At 33.8% G+C, this 15,939-nt stretch overlaps 1 protein-coding gene across 2 annotated transcripts; it reads right to left on the bottom strand.

The window, feature by feature from the left end:
* Positions 1–9,587: 9,587 nt before the first annotated feature.
* Positions 9,588–15,733, bottom strand: LOC143628388 (PHD finger protein ALFIN-LIKE 7-like). 2 transcript variants are annotated; one of them, XM_077098002.1, is made up of 5 exons: positions 15,617–15,733; positions 15,511–15,543; positions 14,364–14,592; positions 10,045–10,189; positions 9,588–9,909 (listed from the first exon to the last, which is right to left on the bottom strand). In XM_077098002.1, exons 1-5 carry the CDS (start codon positions 15,714–15,716, stop codon positions 9,625–9,627), a joined length of 792 nt encoding a protein of 263 aa, XP_076954117.1. In that variant the 5' UTR covers positions 15,717–15,733; the 3' UTR covers positions 9,588–9,624. The 2 variants fall into 2 exon arrangements, with proteins under 2 accessions (XP_076954117.1, XP_076954116.1); XM_077098001.1 differs by having other exon boundaries at positions 9,588–9,912.
* Between the last annotated feature and the right edge of the window lie 206 nt (positions 15,734–15,939).

A 15,939-nucleotide genomic window follows, 5' to 3' on the forward strand; every position in this document is an offset into this window, starting at 1 on the left:
TCGTGGTGGAGAGGCTCGTGTCACGTGCTTATGTCTTACCGCGTCCGGGTCAAATATATTACTTGAGTCTTGACTTGTGGTGGAGAGGCCCGTGTACGTGTGTTCGACCATGAATGTATTATTTGGTGATATTTACTTAATTATTTGCTTATTATTCCCCCTACTGTTTTAGATCTATACCCCTTGAAATAAATTATGAATATTGTTTATGAAAACTTGAACTCACTCAGCTCTAGCTGACTTTGTGTGTATGTTAGATTGATTTTCAGGTTGAGAAGTAGGGAACTACCGCTTGGACATGCTCGAGACTACTCGGACGGTTAAAGGCATACCTAGTCGGAGATTTATAACACAAACTGCTTTCTTTTCATTTATTACTTTAAACATTTAAATTTTGGTTTTGGGCACTCTTCCCGGTTTTTTGGGGATTTTGATATTTACTATTCCGCTGTTTATTACTCTGAACTGATTTTAATAAGATGGACTTGTTTGGTTTTAAATTTTTGAAAATTTTTGAATATGATGACCAACTGTAGGATTCCCAGCATTTGGGGTCATTACAAACATGCCAACTAAACATAAGATGTTTGACCGATCCCATAAAACTAGAAGTTGCAAAGAGTTGCAATTGTCAAACGTTGACTACCTTGTTAATTTAAATAGTAGGATAAATGTCACATAACTACTATTTGAATGTAACGTTGGGTTCTAGATTTTAATCATTAATTGTCTAGGAAACATAAAGGGTATTAATGATTAAAATTAATTATTGATATCGAAAATACTAAAATTGAGCTTTGTTAAATTTGTAGATGCCGCAATCAACAATCCACCTAACGTTATTATCCCACCCGTTAATAACCAATCACTAAGATCTATTCTCGATAAGGATCGTCTAAACTATAACAACTTTATGGATTGGTATCGAAACTTGAGAATCGTTCTCAAGCAAGAAAAGAAATACTACGTATTAGAGGATCCTATTCCCGATGAACCTAGCATTGACGATGCTGATAACTATAACGATTGGGTAAAACACAACGAAGATTAGGTGCAAGTTTCTTGCCTCATGTTGGGAACTATGATTCCCGAGATTCAAAAGGATTTTGAACTTCATGGGCATACGAGATGATCACCCAACTTAAGGAAATGTTCCTTACACAAGCTAGGGTGGAACGCTTCGAAACGGTTCGATCGCTTCATGCATGTCGTATGGAAGAAACCCAATCGGTTTCCTCTTATGTGCTTAAGATGAAAAGCCACATTGATCGTCTCGAGCGCCTTAATTGTCCTGTCTCAAAAGAGTTAGCCACTGATTTGATCCTAAATGGCTTAACTAAGAAGTTTGAGACTTTTGTTATGAATTATAACATGAATGTGTGGGACAAGAGCATTGGTGAGCTTCACGCAATGCTCAAGACGGACGAGACGGGAATGGGTAAGAAGGTTTTACCCGTTCTCACGATCAATGAAGGAGGAAATAGGAAGAGGCATCACCTGGAACCCAAGGCAAAGGTTGCCAAAGGAAAGGGAAAAGTCAAGGGTAAGTTCAAGGGAAAGGCGAAAGTGGAACCACCCAAACCGAAAGAAAAGAAGCCAAAGGTTTGTGCGGAGGATCCGTGCTTTGGATGTGGGGAGATAGGGCATTGGATGAGTAATTGTCCAACCTATCTAAAAGAGTTGAAAGCTAAGAGGGATGCGGGGCAAACCTCGGGTACAAATTTCATGATTCATGTTGATCTTAATATTATTTCCTCTAACACATGGTATTGGATACCAGATGTGGGACTCATATTTTTCAATTTGTTGCAGGGGTTCAAAGGAAATGATGGATTCAAGAAGGGAGATATTAGTATCTTCATGGGCAATGGAGCAAAGGTTGTTGTCGAAGCCCGAGGGGACTACATGTTGAAGCTTCCAAATGGTTTGGAAGTTGTTTTAAATAATGTTTTGTATGCTCCTAGTTTGACTAGGAATATTATCTTCGTTTCCTTGTTAAGACAATATGATTATGATTTTAAATTTATGGATGCTTGTATTTGTGTTTTCATGAATGATGTCTTTTATTTTAAAGCGATGCTGTCTAATGACATTTATGAATTAGTTCATGATAACACATCTTATGATAACATGTTGTACCAATCAAGCACCAAGAAACTCAAAATGGATTTGAGTAAGACTTATCTTTGGCATTGTCGCCTTGGTCACATAAACAAAGACCGCATAGATACACTTCAAAAGAATGGTCTTTTGGAATCAAGTGAAGATGATTCATTTGATAAATGCGAGTCTTGTATGTTAGGAAAGATGACTGAGGACCCCTTTAGTGGAACAAACGAAAAGGCAAAAGACTTATTAGGTATCATACATTCAGATGTATGTGGTCCTTTTAAGACAATGACAAGGAATGGTGAAAGATACTTCATTACTTTTATCGACGATTATAGTCGTTATGGGTATGTGTACTTGTTAAGACACAAAGATGAAGCTTTTGAAATGTTTAAAGTCTTCCAAAATGAAGTACAAAATCAACTCAATAAAACCATCAAAGTACTTCGCTCGGGTAGAGAAGGTGAATACCTAAGTGATGCTTTCCGAGATCATCTTAGAAGTTGTGGGATTATCTCAAAACTTACTCCGCCTGGAACACCACAACACAATGGTGTGTCCGAGAGGAGAAATCAAACTCTATTGGATATGATTCGGTCTATGATGGCTAGAAGCACATTTCCTCTATCATTTTGGGGTTTCGCTTTGCTCTCCGCGGCCTGTATTCTAAATATGGCCCCAACCAAGAAAGTAGACAAGACACCTTTTGAAATATGGAATGGAAGGGCTCCATATTTATCATATTTTAAGGTATGAGGTTGTGAGGCTTGTGTCAAGAACAACACCTAAAACAAACTTGAAAGTTGATCCAGTAAGTGTATCTTTGTAGGATATCCCAAAGATTCTATGGGATATTATTTCTACAACCCAACCGAACAAAAAGTGTTCATTGCTCGAAAGGCCGAGTTTTTGGAAACTAAGTTCCTTATGGAAGGTACTAGTAGAACGGTGGAACTCGAGGAGGATCGAGAACCACAAGCCGATACATGTTTGGTTGATAGTAGCAATCAAGAGGTTGTTAAGAATGATCAAATGGTTGATCAAGATACACAAAACGTTCGCAAATCCGGTAGAAGTAGTCATCCACCCGAAAGATATGGATTTTTCATGGATGGATGCTATGTGGTAGATTCGGATGAACCCACCACATACCGTGATGCAATGTCACAATCCGATTGTGACAAATGGGTTGAAGCCATGAACGTTGAGATGCAATCCATGCATGACAACCAAGTATGAGATTTGGTTATACCACCTCTAAATTCCAAACCGGTTGGAAGTAAGTGGGTTTTCAAGAAGAAAACCGATATGCATGGAAACTTGGATATTTATAAAGAAAGACTTGTAGTAAAAGGTTTCACTCAAACTCAAGGGGTTGACTATGATGAAACCTTCTCTCCCGTAGCAATGCTAAAGTCTATTAGGATATTGTTTGCCATAGCTGCACATTATGACTATGAGATATGGCAAATGGATGTCAAAACCGCTTTTCTAAATGGGCATCTTGAGGAAGATGTCTATATGGTTCAATTCGAAGGTTTTGTCGATCCACAACATCCTAATAAAGTATGCAAGTTAAAGAAATCAATCTATGGATTGAAACAAGCATCTAGAAGTTGGAATCACCGTTTTGATAAAGAAGTTAAGAAATTTGGATTCATCAAGAATGGTGATGAAGCTTGCGTGTATAAGAAAGCTAGTGGGAGCATCATCGATTTCTTAGTATTGTATGTTGATGACATACTACTATTTGGGAATGACATTCCAACTATGGAAGGTGTAAAAGCATGGCTTGGAAGTTGTTTTTCCATAAAAGATCTTGGTGAAGCCGCCTATATTTTGGGAATAAAGGTCTATAGGGATAGATCAAGGCGGTTGATAGGTTTAAACCAAAGTGCATACATTGACAAAATCTTGAAAAGGTTCAGGATAGAAAACTCTAAGAGAGGGTTTGGTACCTATTCAAAGATGAACGATATTGAGTGCATCTCAATGTCCAAGCTCAAAAGAAGAGCAAGATAAAATGAATGGAATCCCATACGCATCGGCTATTGGATCCATCATGTATGCAATGATATGCACTAGACCGGATGTGTCATGCGCTTTAAGCATGACAAGTAGATTCCAACATAATCCGGGAAGTAGCCATTGGATGGCGGTTAAGAGTATATTGAAATACCTTAGAAGGACTAAGGACATGTTTCTAATATACGGTTCAGGTGAGGAGGAACTCGTTGTAAAGGGTTACACGGATGTGAGTTTCCAAACCGATCGAGATGATTCTCGATCACAAACGGGATATGTTTTCGTTATGAATGGTGGGGCAGTCTCTTGGAAGAGCTCAAAACAAGATGTGGTAGCATTGTCCACCACAGAATCGGAATACATCGCCGCCTCATTGGCAGCTCAAGAGGCTTCGTGGATAAGGAAATTCATTGCCGATCTAGGGGTGGTTCGTACGATTCAAGACCCTCTAGAGATTTTTTGTGAAAACGAGGGTGCGATTGCTCAAATCAAGGAACCTCGTGCACATCAAAAGACGAGGCACACTGAGCGGAGGTTCAACTACATAAGGGATGAAGTTGAGAAAGGAAATATATGTATTCGCAAAGTTCACACCGATCAAAACATTGCGGATCCACTCACGAAGCTTCTTGAAAGGCCAAAGCATTATGGTCACACTTGTGCCTTAGGACTTCGATATTCTAGTGATTAGATATGATCTATTTCGTATTTGGATATCGAAACAATTGTTGTTTTACTCATCATATGATTATGGTTTATGATTATGACATTTTGAGTTATGTTCCATTTTAGCATGTTTAAATCCAAGAATAAGTTAATTATTTTAAATGTCCGTAGTCGCTCATATTTGTGGGAACAAGTATGAAGGTAAGACTATTATGAACTTGGATTGGTAGATATTCATAAGGTATGAATATGGAGCAAAGGTTGCTGCCAAGGTTCATAGATATTTATGGGATATAAATATTGGACTGACCCGCTCTCAAATGTTACTACATGGAATCTTTGTGATTGATCATAAGTAAATTTGAGGAAAGGCGAATATCATAGTATCCTTTGACCTGAGATACATATTGGGTCTTGATATTCATCAAGTATTATGCTTTGACTTAGTTCTTCGCTATTCTGAAACATAACGGTAAATAAGTCTAAGATCAGGTATGGTACTAGGTGATTGTGAAAGACGTATGTAGTCAAAAGGGGATTTGTCCCTCTTATTCGTTGAGAGTAAGATGTCTAAGGCCTGCTAAGTTAAATCAACATAGAATGATCACTTTGTGTCTCTGGATTTGACTTGACATCTGAGACAAAAGGATATATGATAGTTTCACCTAAATCATTTCAAGTAAGGGACTTGAAGGGGATGATGTTATTGAATGGCACTTCGTCATGCGTATTAGGGGTACTAAACCGTAGTTAGGCGGTATTTGCTACTTGCATCAATCTTCTATGTATCTTGTGCAAGTGGGAGATTGTTGGACTCGGTCTGCCCAAGACACATATTATTATTGATGTGGCTAGTACGTTATGATCCACGTCGGATCATACCCAATAACAAGCTAGACAAACACCAATAATATTTGTTTATATATGATATGATCATATCAAATAAATATTAACACTTGCGTTATTTGGAACGAGGTTTCTAAATACATTGTACTTGTGAAATGAATAGATCATATGGATGATTTATATTTTAAGAGAGAGCATTCCATAGTGTTATTTAAGATGGTTAAATAACAATGTGTGAAAATTGTCACCTAGCATGTTGCCTATATTGTGTTACATTTATAAGTAATAAGTTTTATAACACAAATATATAAATGGAAAGTTTGAAAAAAAAAATAATAATAACAAGGAAGGAAGCCCCCCCTCTCTCTTTCTCTCTTGTTATTTTATTATTATTTTCAAATGTTAGTGGGTGCATGCAAGTCTTCTAAGTGGTCAATTAGAGTGGCACCTTGAAGACATCCAACTCTCTTCCTTTCTCTCATTAGTTTTACAAGTAACAAAAAAAAAAAAAAAAAAAACTCTTCCTCCTCTCATTTCTTCTTGAATTCGGCCAAAACAAAAGAAAACAAGGAGGTGGTTTACAAGTGAAAATCCTAGCTAGATAAGGTGTATTGTCGGGAGCTTGGGGTATACAAGCTTGAGGAACTCATCTTTTGGAGTTCTAGCCTACCATTCATCATCTCTTTCACTTTTCCTTGGTTTTGAAAGGTAGTCTTAACATGCATGGACTTATAGTGACATGCATGTGTTTATTAGTATGTATTTCGTATATGAATCCGGGATTGGGTTTTGCATGTATAAAATTGGTTTTATACACCTCAAATTATAAAGATTTAAATCCTTATTCTGCTGCGCTTTTCATAAAAATGGGATTTTATGACTTTGATAATTTTGTAAAAACCCAACATTTCAATATTTCATGTTTTTAAACGTTAAATGTCTTACATGATGACAAAAGCTCTACTTAGAATACAAACATATCATGTTAAGAAAGAAAATTTTGAAATAAATTCGATTAACAAAGAAATACAATTATTAAGGATAATGTATTATTTTCGTAATTTAAATAACACCTTGAAAATGTTTATAAAATTAGTTTAAGAAATCATACATATGCAAAGTCGAGTTTATCACTAATCATGTCTTGACTTGAATGTGCGTGCTTAGATGTCATAGTCAAGAAAGTTTGGATGAGTGATAACTTTTGAAATTTAAGTACATCTTCCTAAACAATATTAAGAATCGTGCGTTACACATCTAGCTAAGTTGGTAAACCATTGGAGATTCTTACAATTTTGTTAATAAATTAATTTATCTTTACTCAAATTTCACTCGTAGTCCCTTATCTTCAAAATTGATCTTTTTTGTTCTTTACATTTCAAAAATCCAACAGCGTTTGTCCTTTTCGCCTAACCCAATTTTTCTCGTTTAGTCAGGTCACGTGCATTGCCACGTGTGAACAAATTAGTCATTTTACCTATTAACTTAAAAAAATATTTTAATAAATAAACAAAACAATAAAAAAATATAATATATAATTATACTCTCTCTCTCCTCTCCCCCTTTTCTTCTTCCTCCTTAGCCAAGCTTTCCGGCCACCACCAAGCTCTCCGGCGACAACCGCCGTCTTCTCCGACAAAACTGCTTCATCACCTCTCCTTCACCATCATCGTGTCTCCCGCCGGCCACCATCAGTTCGTCATCATCGCAAATCACCTACTTTTGTACGACAATTGGAACTTGAAAGTCACTGATTTCGGATTATCAGCTGTCACGGAACAGATCCGGCACGACGGACTTCTGCACACGCTGTGTGGGATGCCTGCTTACGTGGCCAGCCATCTGCGCCACCGCCGACAACCACCATCTACCGGCCACCAAAGATCTGCACCAACCAAATCCGATATCCATCATCATTTTCCTGCACCCACGAAGAGAGAGAGAGAGAGAGGGAGGGGATCAGTCAACCATCGATTTTCCGGCCATCCTTCACGGCGGGCCAACTCCACTACTCCAGTGACGGCGACTATTGAACTCTGATGACAACTCAACATCGGCAACAGTAGCGGTGGTTCCAGGGTAGGTATCGGCGGTAGTGTAGATTTGGTGTTCGTTCCCAGTCAGATTTAGCTTCGTGAAGACTAAAGGCAACCATCGGTGATAATGGTGGATTTGACTATTTGAGTGGATTTGAGCCACAGACCCATTTGCTAGAGTTAGAGAGGAGACTGGCCCATTTTCTAATTTGAGATAAAAAGGAGAGTGTTTATCTTATCTTCTTTAGAAGAACTATGAATTTATGTGAGGAGGTGTGATCACCATTGAAATGGGTGAATGAGTGCTCTGAGGAGTTTGAGCTTGGTAAAAATATTGTATTTCCGGTGAGAGTGGAGATGGCGGTGGTTTTTTTTATAGGAGAGGACGGCGGCGGCGGTGGTACATATTATTATTTTTTATTGTTTTTGTTTATTTTTTAAAACACTTTTCTAATTTAATAGGTAAAATGACCAATTTGCATTTATGTGTAACGCATATGACCTGACTTAACGAAGATTTTTAACAGAGTTAGGTGAAAAGGACAAACGCTGTTGAATTTTGAAACGTAAAGGACAAAAAAAGATCAATTTTAAAGATAAAAGACCACGAGTGAAATTTGAATGAAAGATAAAGGACAATTTATGTAATTATGTCATAATTTTATCGTTTATGTTGTTCAATCCAAGTGGGGTTATTAACCTAATGAAAATATGGGTTAACATTATCCACGTTATGTGTTTGTGTGTGTGTGGGCGTTACACTTACACATATCTGGTTATATTATATCTTCCAAATATATTGTATTATTGGATACAATTATGATTTATTATTATTATTATTATTATTATTATAAAACTGGCATCCAATGCACGCGCACATGCATGAATATATTATATTTTTGAAAACCTCTTACTACAAACAACTCTCTTTAAATGCCATAAAATAAAGTGGTGTTCCATTTTCAAGCTGCAAATATCTTTCAAAAATGATTTGTACACTTAAAACAAACTCACTCTCACGCTCATTTCTAAATATCCATTATTATTTTAAACATATTAAAGAAACACAAGAGTTCTTTAACCCAATTTTACTATATCAAAACTGTACTTCTATAAGAAAATCTTTAAAATAATAAATTTTTACCATTTAAATACCACATAGAAATTTTAGTTGAAAAACTTTTCATAGTTAAAACTAGAAGCTTTCTCATGATTTTCTATATATAAAATTATCAATAATTTACATTTGGATATATTCCAGCAAGTTGAAAGTAAAACCATAGTAGACCAATTTTCAAATAAATTTAACAATAAAACAAAAACTAACCATTAAAAATATCACCAATTGCAAAGCTATTGATAGGATCCAAGAATAGAGATGGGCATAAAACTCAATTCCAGACCCAATATGGAACCAGACCCGTCTTACCCGACCCACATGTACAAACCAGGTTTCGGTTTATCAAAGAAATTATACTTGGACCCCAAACCCACCCGGACCTGATGAATTGGTTCCGTCTCTACATAGTCAAAACCTGGCCCAACCCAATAAAACCCAGCAAACCCGGTCAAAAACCCAACCATACCCAGAATCAGTTCCAACCTGCTCCGGTTCTTGACCTTTGTTATCCATATCCGGAACCAGTCCCTGAAAAAAAAAACCTGAATTGGCCACCCCTATCGGTGGGATCTATCGGAGGGATGTAGCCAAACCATACATCAAAGCAAAATGCCACTGCACAAGGTATTAAATCATCAACCAAGCATCATAAACAAATCTAAATATCACCACAAACACACAATCTAAAGTTGAACACTTGAACCGCGACAAAATCCAGCAACCTATCACCATACATAATAAACTAAATCCGCTCCCAATGTCGTTACTAACCAGAAAACCATAAAAGCGACACCGTAAGCCTTTCTGATACTCCTGCAGTAACTAAGCCTGAAGTCTAGCCCGTTTGGTGGTGCAAGTTGGGCACTTGTAATGCTTAATATGCTCGGCTTTCGCAGGTGTAATTTTAACACATTTACCATGAAACCATCTTTCACAGATATCACAGCAAATCCAAAACTCATCATTTTTATAGTTGTCACCGCAAGCTCCGCATAGGGTTCCTCCTTGTTCATCATCATCTTCTTCCTCCTCTCCACTCTCGTCTTCATATTTTGGTGGCGGGGTTGATTTTACCCCTTTTGGGAAAGATTCAGGCGTAGCCCTCGACTGCTAAAGTAATCAACAGAATTTGTTAATAGGTCAGGCTAAATTATAAATATGTATAAAAATAACCATAAATAATAATAAATGAACGAGCTCTCGGCTCGTTCACTCTCCTATCAATGGAATGAAAACGCATACCTTGAAAGGTCTTATAATTTTCCCACTTGACTTGCTTTTACTGCCATTGTGTTGAATTTCAACCTGATCCTTAGGGTATTTAGCCGCTCCGGACACAACTTCATATACAGTAGGAAGATCATTTATCATCTGGAAGAGCCTCTTCCTAAAAAAATTCAAGGACAATAGTAAAAGAGTGCAACATAGAAGGTTTCCACAAACACGGACTTTTACTCATACCCGACAAATATGAATTAATGTCAAAGATATGCATTCAAAACACTTAAAACATCATATATGTCCATTTCATTAACTACTCATTATGATCTTGTCTCCAGACTCCAATCAAGAATAGCAAACAAAGGATGATACTACACGTGTGACTGAGATACTGTGAAATAATATGTATTTGCCCATTTCCCTATATATAGATATTAGAAAAAAGATCTAGAACATGCAAATCCTTCCAAAGTAGTAATATGATAAAAATAGAAAAGTTGGAATTAAGATGCAACTAAACAAATGAATGCACTGAAAGTCTGAAACCTCTGGCACATCAAACATATGCATAAAATTAAGCTTCCAAACTCAAAACAAAACAGAAAAAAATATATAAAAATGATTAGAAAGATAACGTGTATTGTAAAGCAGAGTGGAACTTCTAATCTCGTCTCTTAGAGAAAAATAAGCTATCAAGTTGAAGAGGAATACCAAGATACAAAATTATTGGACCAGATAACCAAAAACACAATCAAACGGGATCTTATGATAAACACGAAGAGAGAACACATAATTTGATGCCAACCCAGCAATCAACTCTTTTTATTATAAGCTTGCAAAAACCGACACAAAATAAACATTCCCTATACCTATATTTATACTAATCAAAACAACATGAACTTATTCTAGCACAAGCTCTATTAAACCAATAACTCTTAACTAAAAAACTAAACATTCAAATTCAAACTCTTAAGTTTAACTCGATCTTTATCTCTATTTTTGTTCTCCTTTTTCACATGTGAACTATAATCAGGATTATTTCAAATACTCAATAGCAGACATTTTCACAAAAAACCAGGTGATACGTAGAGTGGCAACAGCAACAATAATCAAAAGCAGACATATGTTACGCCTTAGGCTTTCGGATATAGTACAACCTAATCTAAAAACTTACAGGTATTTCATCATCACCAATTATAAACAATCTTCCATGTTTTTCAACTTTCTAAACGACTTGTAAGTTTCAGATGTATCCAAAACACTCCAACCAAAAGTCAGATGACACAACCAACATGGAATAGACCACAATACAAATGGCAATGTTGATGACCAACAGGTAGTGGATATAAACTAGACTCCTTTTCTTTCAACCTAACAAACAAACATACCCAATCAGATCCCCCTTATTGTAGGGCCTTTGCACATCATTATCCAACAACTAAATCTGGCCAAAATGATGGGCCCCAGCCTTTTTAAAATGATATGGGGATGTTAATGTAGCCAATTGGATTTTAAGGCATCAATCAATGAAGCCACAGATGATAAGATAGCAATCCAAGATTTTTTTACCCTGGTCTCTCTAATTTAGAATTTTTTAATCTTTAGCTGATGATGCTAAGAAAATAAGCATATCAGTTACTATCATAGTCATTGTTTCTTTTAGTGTTTGAATTACACAGTTCTGAAAATTTGAGCAGCTATGATAGTATTTGAGAATTGAGATAGCACATAAGCACACATCTTTAATACGGTAATTTGATTTTTGCTTCACAATCACAGCAAATACGCAGCACACGTGCACGTGTCCAATGTATCTGTGTGCTGGGAGAAGCATTAATGGTTGCAATGATAATGAAAAGAAGACCAACTAAAATTGAAGCATGACAGATTTAAAAAGAACGAGAAAGAAGCTTGCAGCATACAGAAGAACAAACTGGATTCAAGAAAATGAATAAATCTACTGCATTATACGAACAAGGATTTTTTTTTTAAGTGAAGGTCTTGGGGGACCAAATGAATTAAAAAATGCAAAAATTATAAAATAATTAAACAATTAAGAAAAAAACTAACTGGATTTCTTCATCTATTCATTTCCTTAAGTCAATTTATAACACAGATCACTTATCAAAAACTGTTAAAAAATAGCTATCACTAGATTTTGAGAAAACTGATTACACAAACTGCAGAACTCAAACGAAGCGTTCCTAAAGAACTCGTACAGTAAAACAGAAAAAAACAAGTTCATGAATTCATAATAATAATCTATACTATTTAATAAATAAAGGATTTTCAATGCCACATGGCATCACACAAGATAATTCTTACAAAATTTTCCCACCTCTCTCTCTTATTAAATGCATTTCTCTTTCTTATTAATAATTTTATATTAACTTTTTTCCTTTTTAATCAATTATTTTCTCTTTTTAATAATTATATTTTGATTTAAAAATTTAATGCAAACATAAATATATTATTTAGTTTTATATAGTTGTATTAGTTATTAATACTAAGCTTCTATAAGTAATGATTTTTTATGTTGATTTAGATAAAATAATTAATTTCAAATTTCAAATAAAGAAATTTTCACTTTATGTTTGTTTTGCAATGAAGATTAATAAAAGCTAAAGTCAATCACTATAGATGGTTGATTTGTTTTTGAGACAACTTGTTTTAACAGATGGTAAGTTATGTGTTTCATTATATAAAGTTGAAATAAAAAACAAAACGAAACTACTAATTTTGATAGAGGTTAAAATTACAAATACCGTATACAAAAAAATATTTAGAGATTTACGAATTTTCAATAACTTTTTATTTTCATATTGTGTAATGTGTAATTTATTCTACCATATATTATATCTTTATATCATTTGAACATATTTATTGTTTTTCAAATTGTGTTATTTTTTAAATAAATTTATTTATTATAACTTGTGTTCTACACGGGTCTTAATGGCTTATGCCATTACATATGAGTGATCCTTACAAAATTTTCCCATTTCTCTCATGTCAAATATATATTTCTTATTCTTATTAATAGTTTTATATTTTATTCTTTTTTCTTTTTAATCTATTATTTTCTTTTTTAATAATTATTTCCTGATTTAAAAAAATTAATACCAGCATAACTATATTATTTAGTTATATACATATTGTACTAGCTATTAATATTAAGTTTTTATAAACAACGAATTTTCACATTAATTTAGATAAAATAATTAATTTCAAATTTCAAAAAAAGAAATTTTCACTTTATGTTTGTTTTGCAATGAAGATTAATAAAAACCAAGGCCAATTGCTTTAGATGATTTGTTTGTTTTTGAGACAACATGTTTTAACATATGGCCAGTTATGTGTTCCATCATATATAGTTAAAACAAAAAATAAAGTGAAACTAATAATTTTAATTTGGAGGATAAAGTTACAAATATTTTATACAAAAAAATATTTGAAGATTTACGAATTTTCAACAACTTTTTATTTATAGGTTGTGTAATGCGTAATTTATGTTACCATATATTATATATTTATATCTTTTGAACATATTTTTTTGTATTTCACATTATGTTATTATTTAATAAATTTATTTATTTTGACTCGTGTTCTACACGGGTCTTAATGCTATATGTTATTACACATGAGTGATCCTTACAGAATTTTCCCACATCTCTCTTATATTAAATATATATTTCTTTTTCTTAATAGTTTTATCTTTAATTCCTTTTTCTTCTTAATCTATTATTTTCTTTTCAAATAATTATTTCCTGGTTAAAAAAAATTAATACCAACATAAATATAATATTTAGTTTTATATAAATATATTGTATTAGTTATTAATATTAAGCTTTTATAAGTAACAGATTTTCACTTTGATTTAGATAAAATAATTAATTTCAAATTTCGAGGAAAGAAAATTTCACTTTATGTTTGTTTTGCAATGAAGATTAATAAAAGTTAAGGTTAATCGCTTTACATGGTTTGTTTGTTTTTGAGAAGCCTGTTTTAACACATGGTCAGCTGGGTGTTTCATATCTAGAGTTGAAACAAAAAACAAAATGAAACTACTAATTTTAATATCAAGGATAAAGTTAAAAAGTAAATTACAAATATTGTATACAAAAAAATATTTAGAGATTTACAAGTTTGCAACTTTTTATTTCCATACTGTGTATTGTGTAATTTATTCAATTATATATTATATTTTTTATATGTTGAACATTTTTTTTATATTTCACATTGTGTTATTATTTAAATAAATTTATTTGTTTCAACCCGTGTTTTACATGGGTACCTAACCTAGTAATCTTATATTAAGTTTAATTGAAGAAACAAACTATTACCTTTCACTCTTACCAAAGCCGAACCGAGCACCAAAATAGTAAGCAACCGAGAGCAACCACGAATCACTGTGAACCGCTACAAGCGATAACCAGTCCTGCTCCTGCATTCCATCCCGAGCAAAGTTTACACCTAAAGCCGGCTCAGGAATTTCAGGAGGCACCTCCTCAACAGGCAGATTGACCTCCCATCCTTCACTCGGAAGACCATATAAACACAAGTTTTCTTTCTCTGTAACACAAGGGCATAAAGTTATAAACAAATTAGCCATAATTAAAACATATAACCCCATTATTTCCTGCAAGTTCATATCTTTATATATTATACCCTTCAGTAAGACACCTTTTGATCTCTAGCTTTAACTTTCTGGTACTATTTAGCAAAATGTTGGAAAAGCCGCTAGGCGGTGCCAAATTAGTTGACAGGTGTACTCAGACACAGTAAATTATAAAAAAAATTAATTTTAGGAAAATTATATATATGTCGAATATTATAACAAAATACGCAAATATTAATATAAATCAAAATGATACATGTTCAAATAGTATAATATTTCAAAAATGGATATTCATTTTTTTAATATTATATACATAGTAACCATTTAATTCTCGTCTTCCAAAGTATCATCTGCGTAAAAAATAGCAGAAATCCTACTTGACCGAGTTGGACCGATTAACTCTCGGTTTGACCAATTCCTACAAAGTACCGAGTACTCGGCTGCCTAGACCGACTTTCTTTACACAATAAATTATAAAAAAAATAATTTTCAAAAAACTATATATATATATATATATATATATATATATATAGTTTTTTGAAAATTATTTTTTTTAATCTCAACCACATATTCCAATCCATTTAATTAAATGTGTGGCCTAGAATAGAGTTCTTAATATATATACACATGTCGAATATCATAACAAAATATGTGAATTCTGATATTAATTATAAAGAAATTAATTTTCGGAAAATTATATTATTATATATGTCAAAAAATCAGCAAAAATCCGACTTGAGCGAGTAGGTCTGAGTTTGACCAATGAGTTTTTTAAGAGTAATAATTAAAACATATAGATAGAGATAGAGATAGAATTAGGGTTCAGCAAAAGAAAATGAAGAAATTCAATAGAAACACAAAAGCCAGCTAACCAGGGTCACACAGCTGACAAAACTTCTGAACATCTGCAAAACCACAAATCTTGAAAATCAATTATTAAAAAAGAGAGAAAATGAAGAAAAAGGCATGATATGATACCAGTGGTGAGAGCCTTGACCAAACCAGCTCTTCTTCCTTTGAAGTCATTGAAAACTTCTTCGACGGTTCTGGGTTTCGGTTGCTGCGTCAAGCCTTCCATTGAATTTGCTATCAATCGGACCGCCGATTAGGGTTTAATCCACATGCAGAAAGAAAGAAAGAAAGAAAGAAAGATTACTGATTATTGATGGAGAAAATGAATGAATTATTATTATTATTATTATTATTATTATTATTATACCTGGTGAAGTATTTGGGGAATTTTGGGAAATTAGGGTTTGCTGTCCAGATGTGCAAAATGCAGCAGCATCAATAAATAAATA

The sequence above is a fragment of the Bidens hawaiensis genome, unplaced genomic scaffold (genome assembly GCF_021521415.1).
Source record: "Bidens hawaiensis isolate Kalapana, Puna unplaced genomic scaffold, B.hawaiensis_p1.1 tig00004931_1, whole genome shotgun sequence".
NCBI classification, from domain to species: Eukaryota; Viridiplantae; Streptophyta; class Magnoliopsida; order Asterales; family Asteraceae; genus Bidens; species Bidens hawaiensis.

Coding starts and splice junctions, on each gene's coding strand:
- LOC143628388 (XM_077098001.1), bottom strand. CDS start 15,716: ATGGAAGGCTTGACGCAGCAACCGAAACCCAGAACCGTCGAAGAAGTT. Junction 10,190..14,363: donor GGCTTTGGTAAGAGTGAAAG/GTAATAGTTTGT, acceptor GAATTTTTTTAG/GAAGAGGCTCTTCCAGATGA. Junction 9,913..10,044: donor AAATTATAAGACCTTTCAAG/GTATGCGTTTTC, acceptor TGATTACTTTAG/CAGTCGAGGGCTACGCCTGA.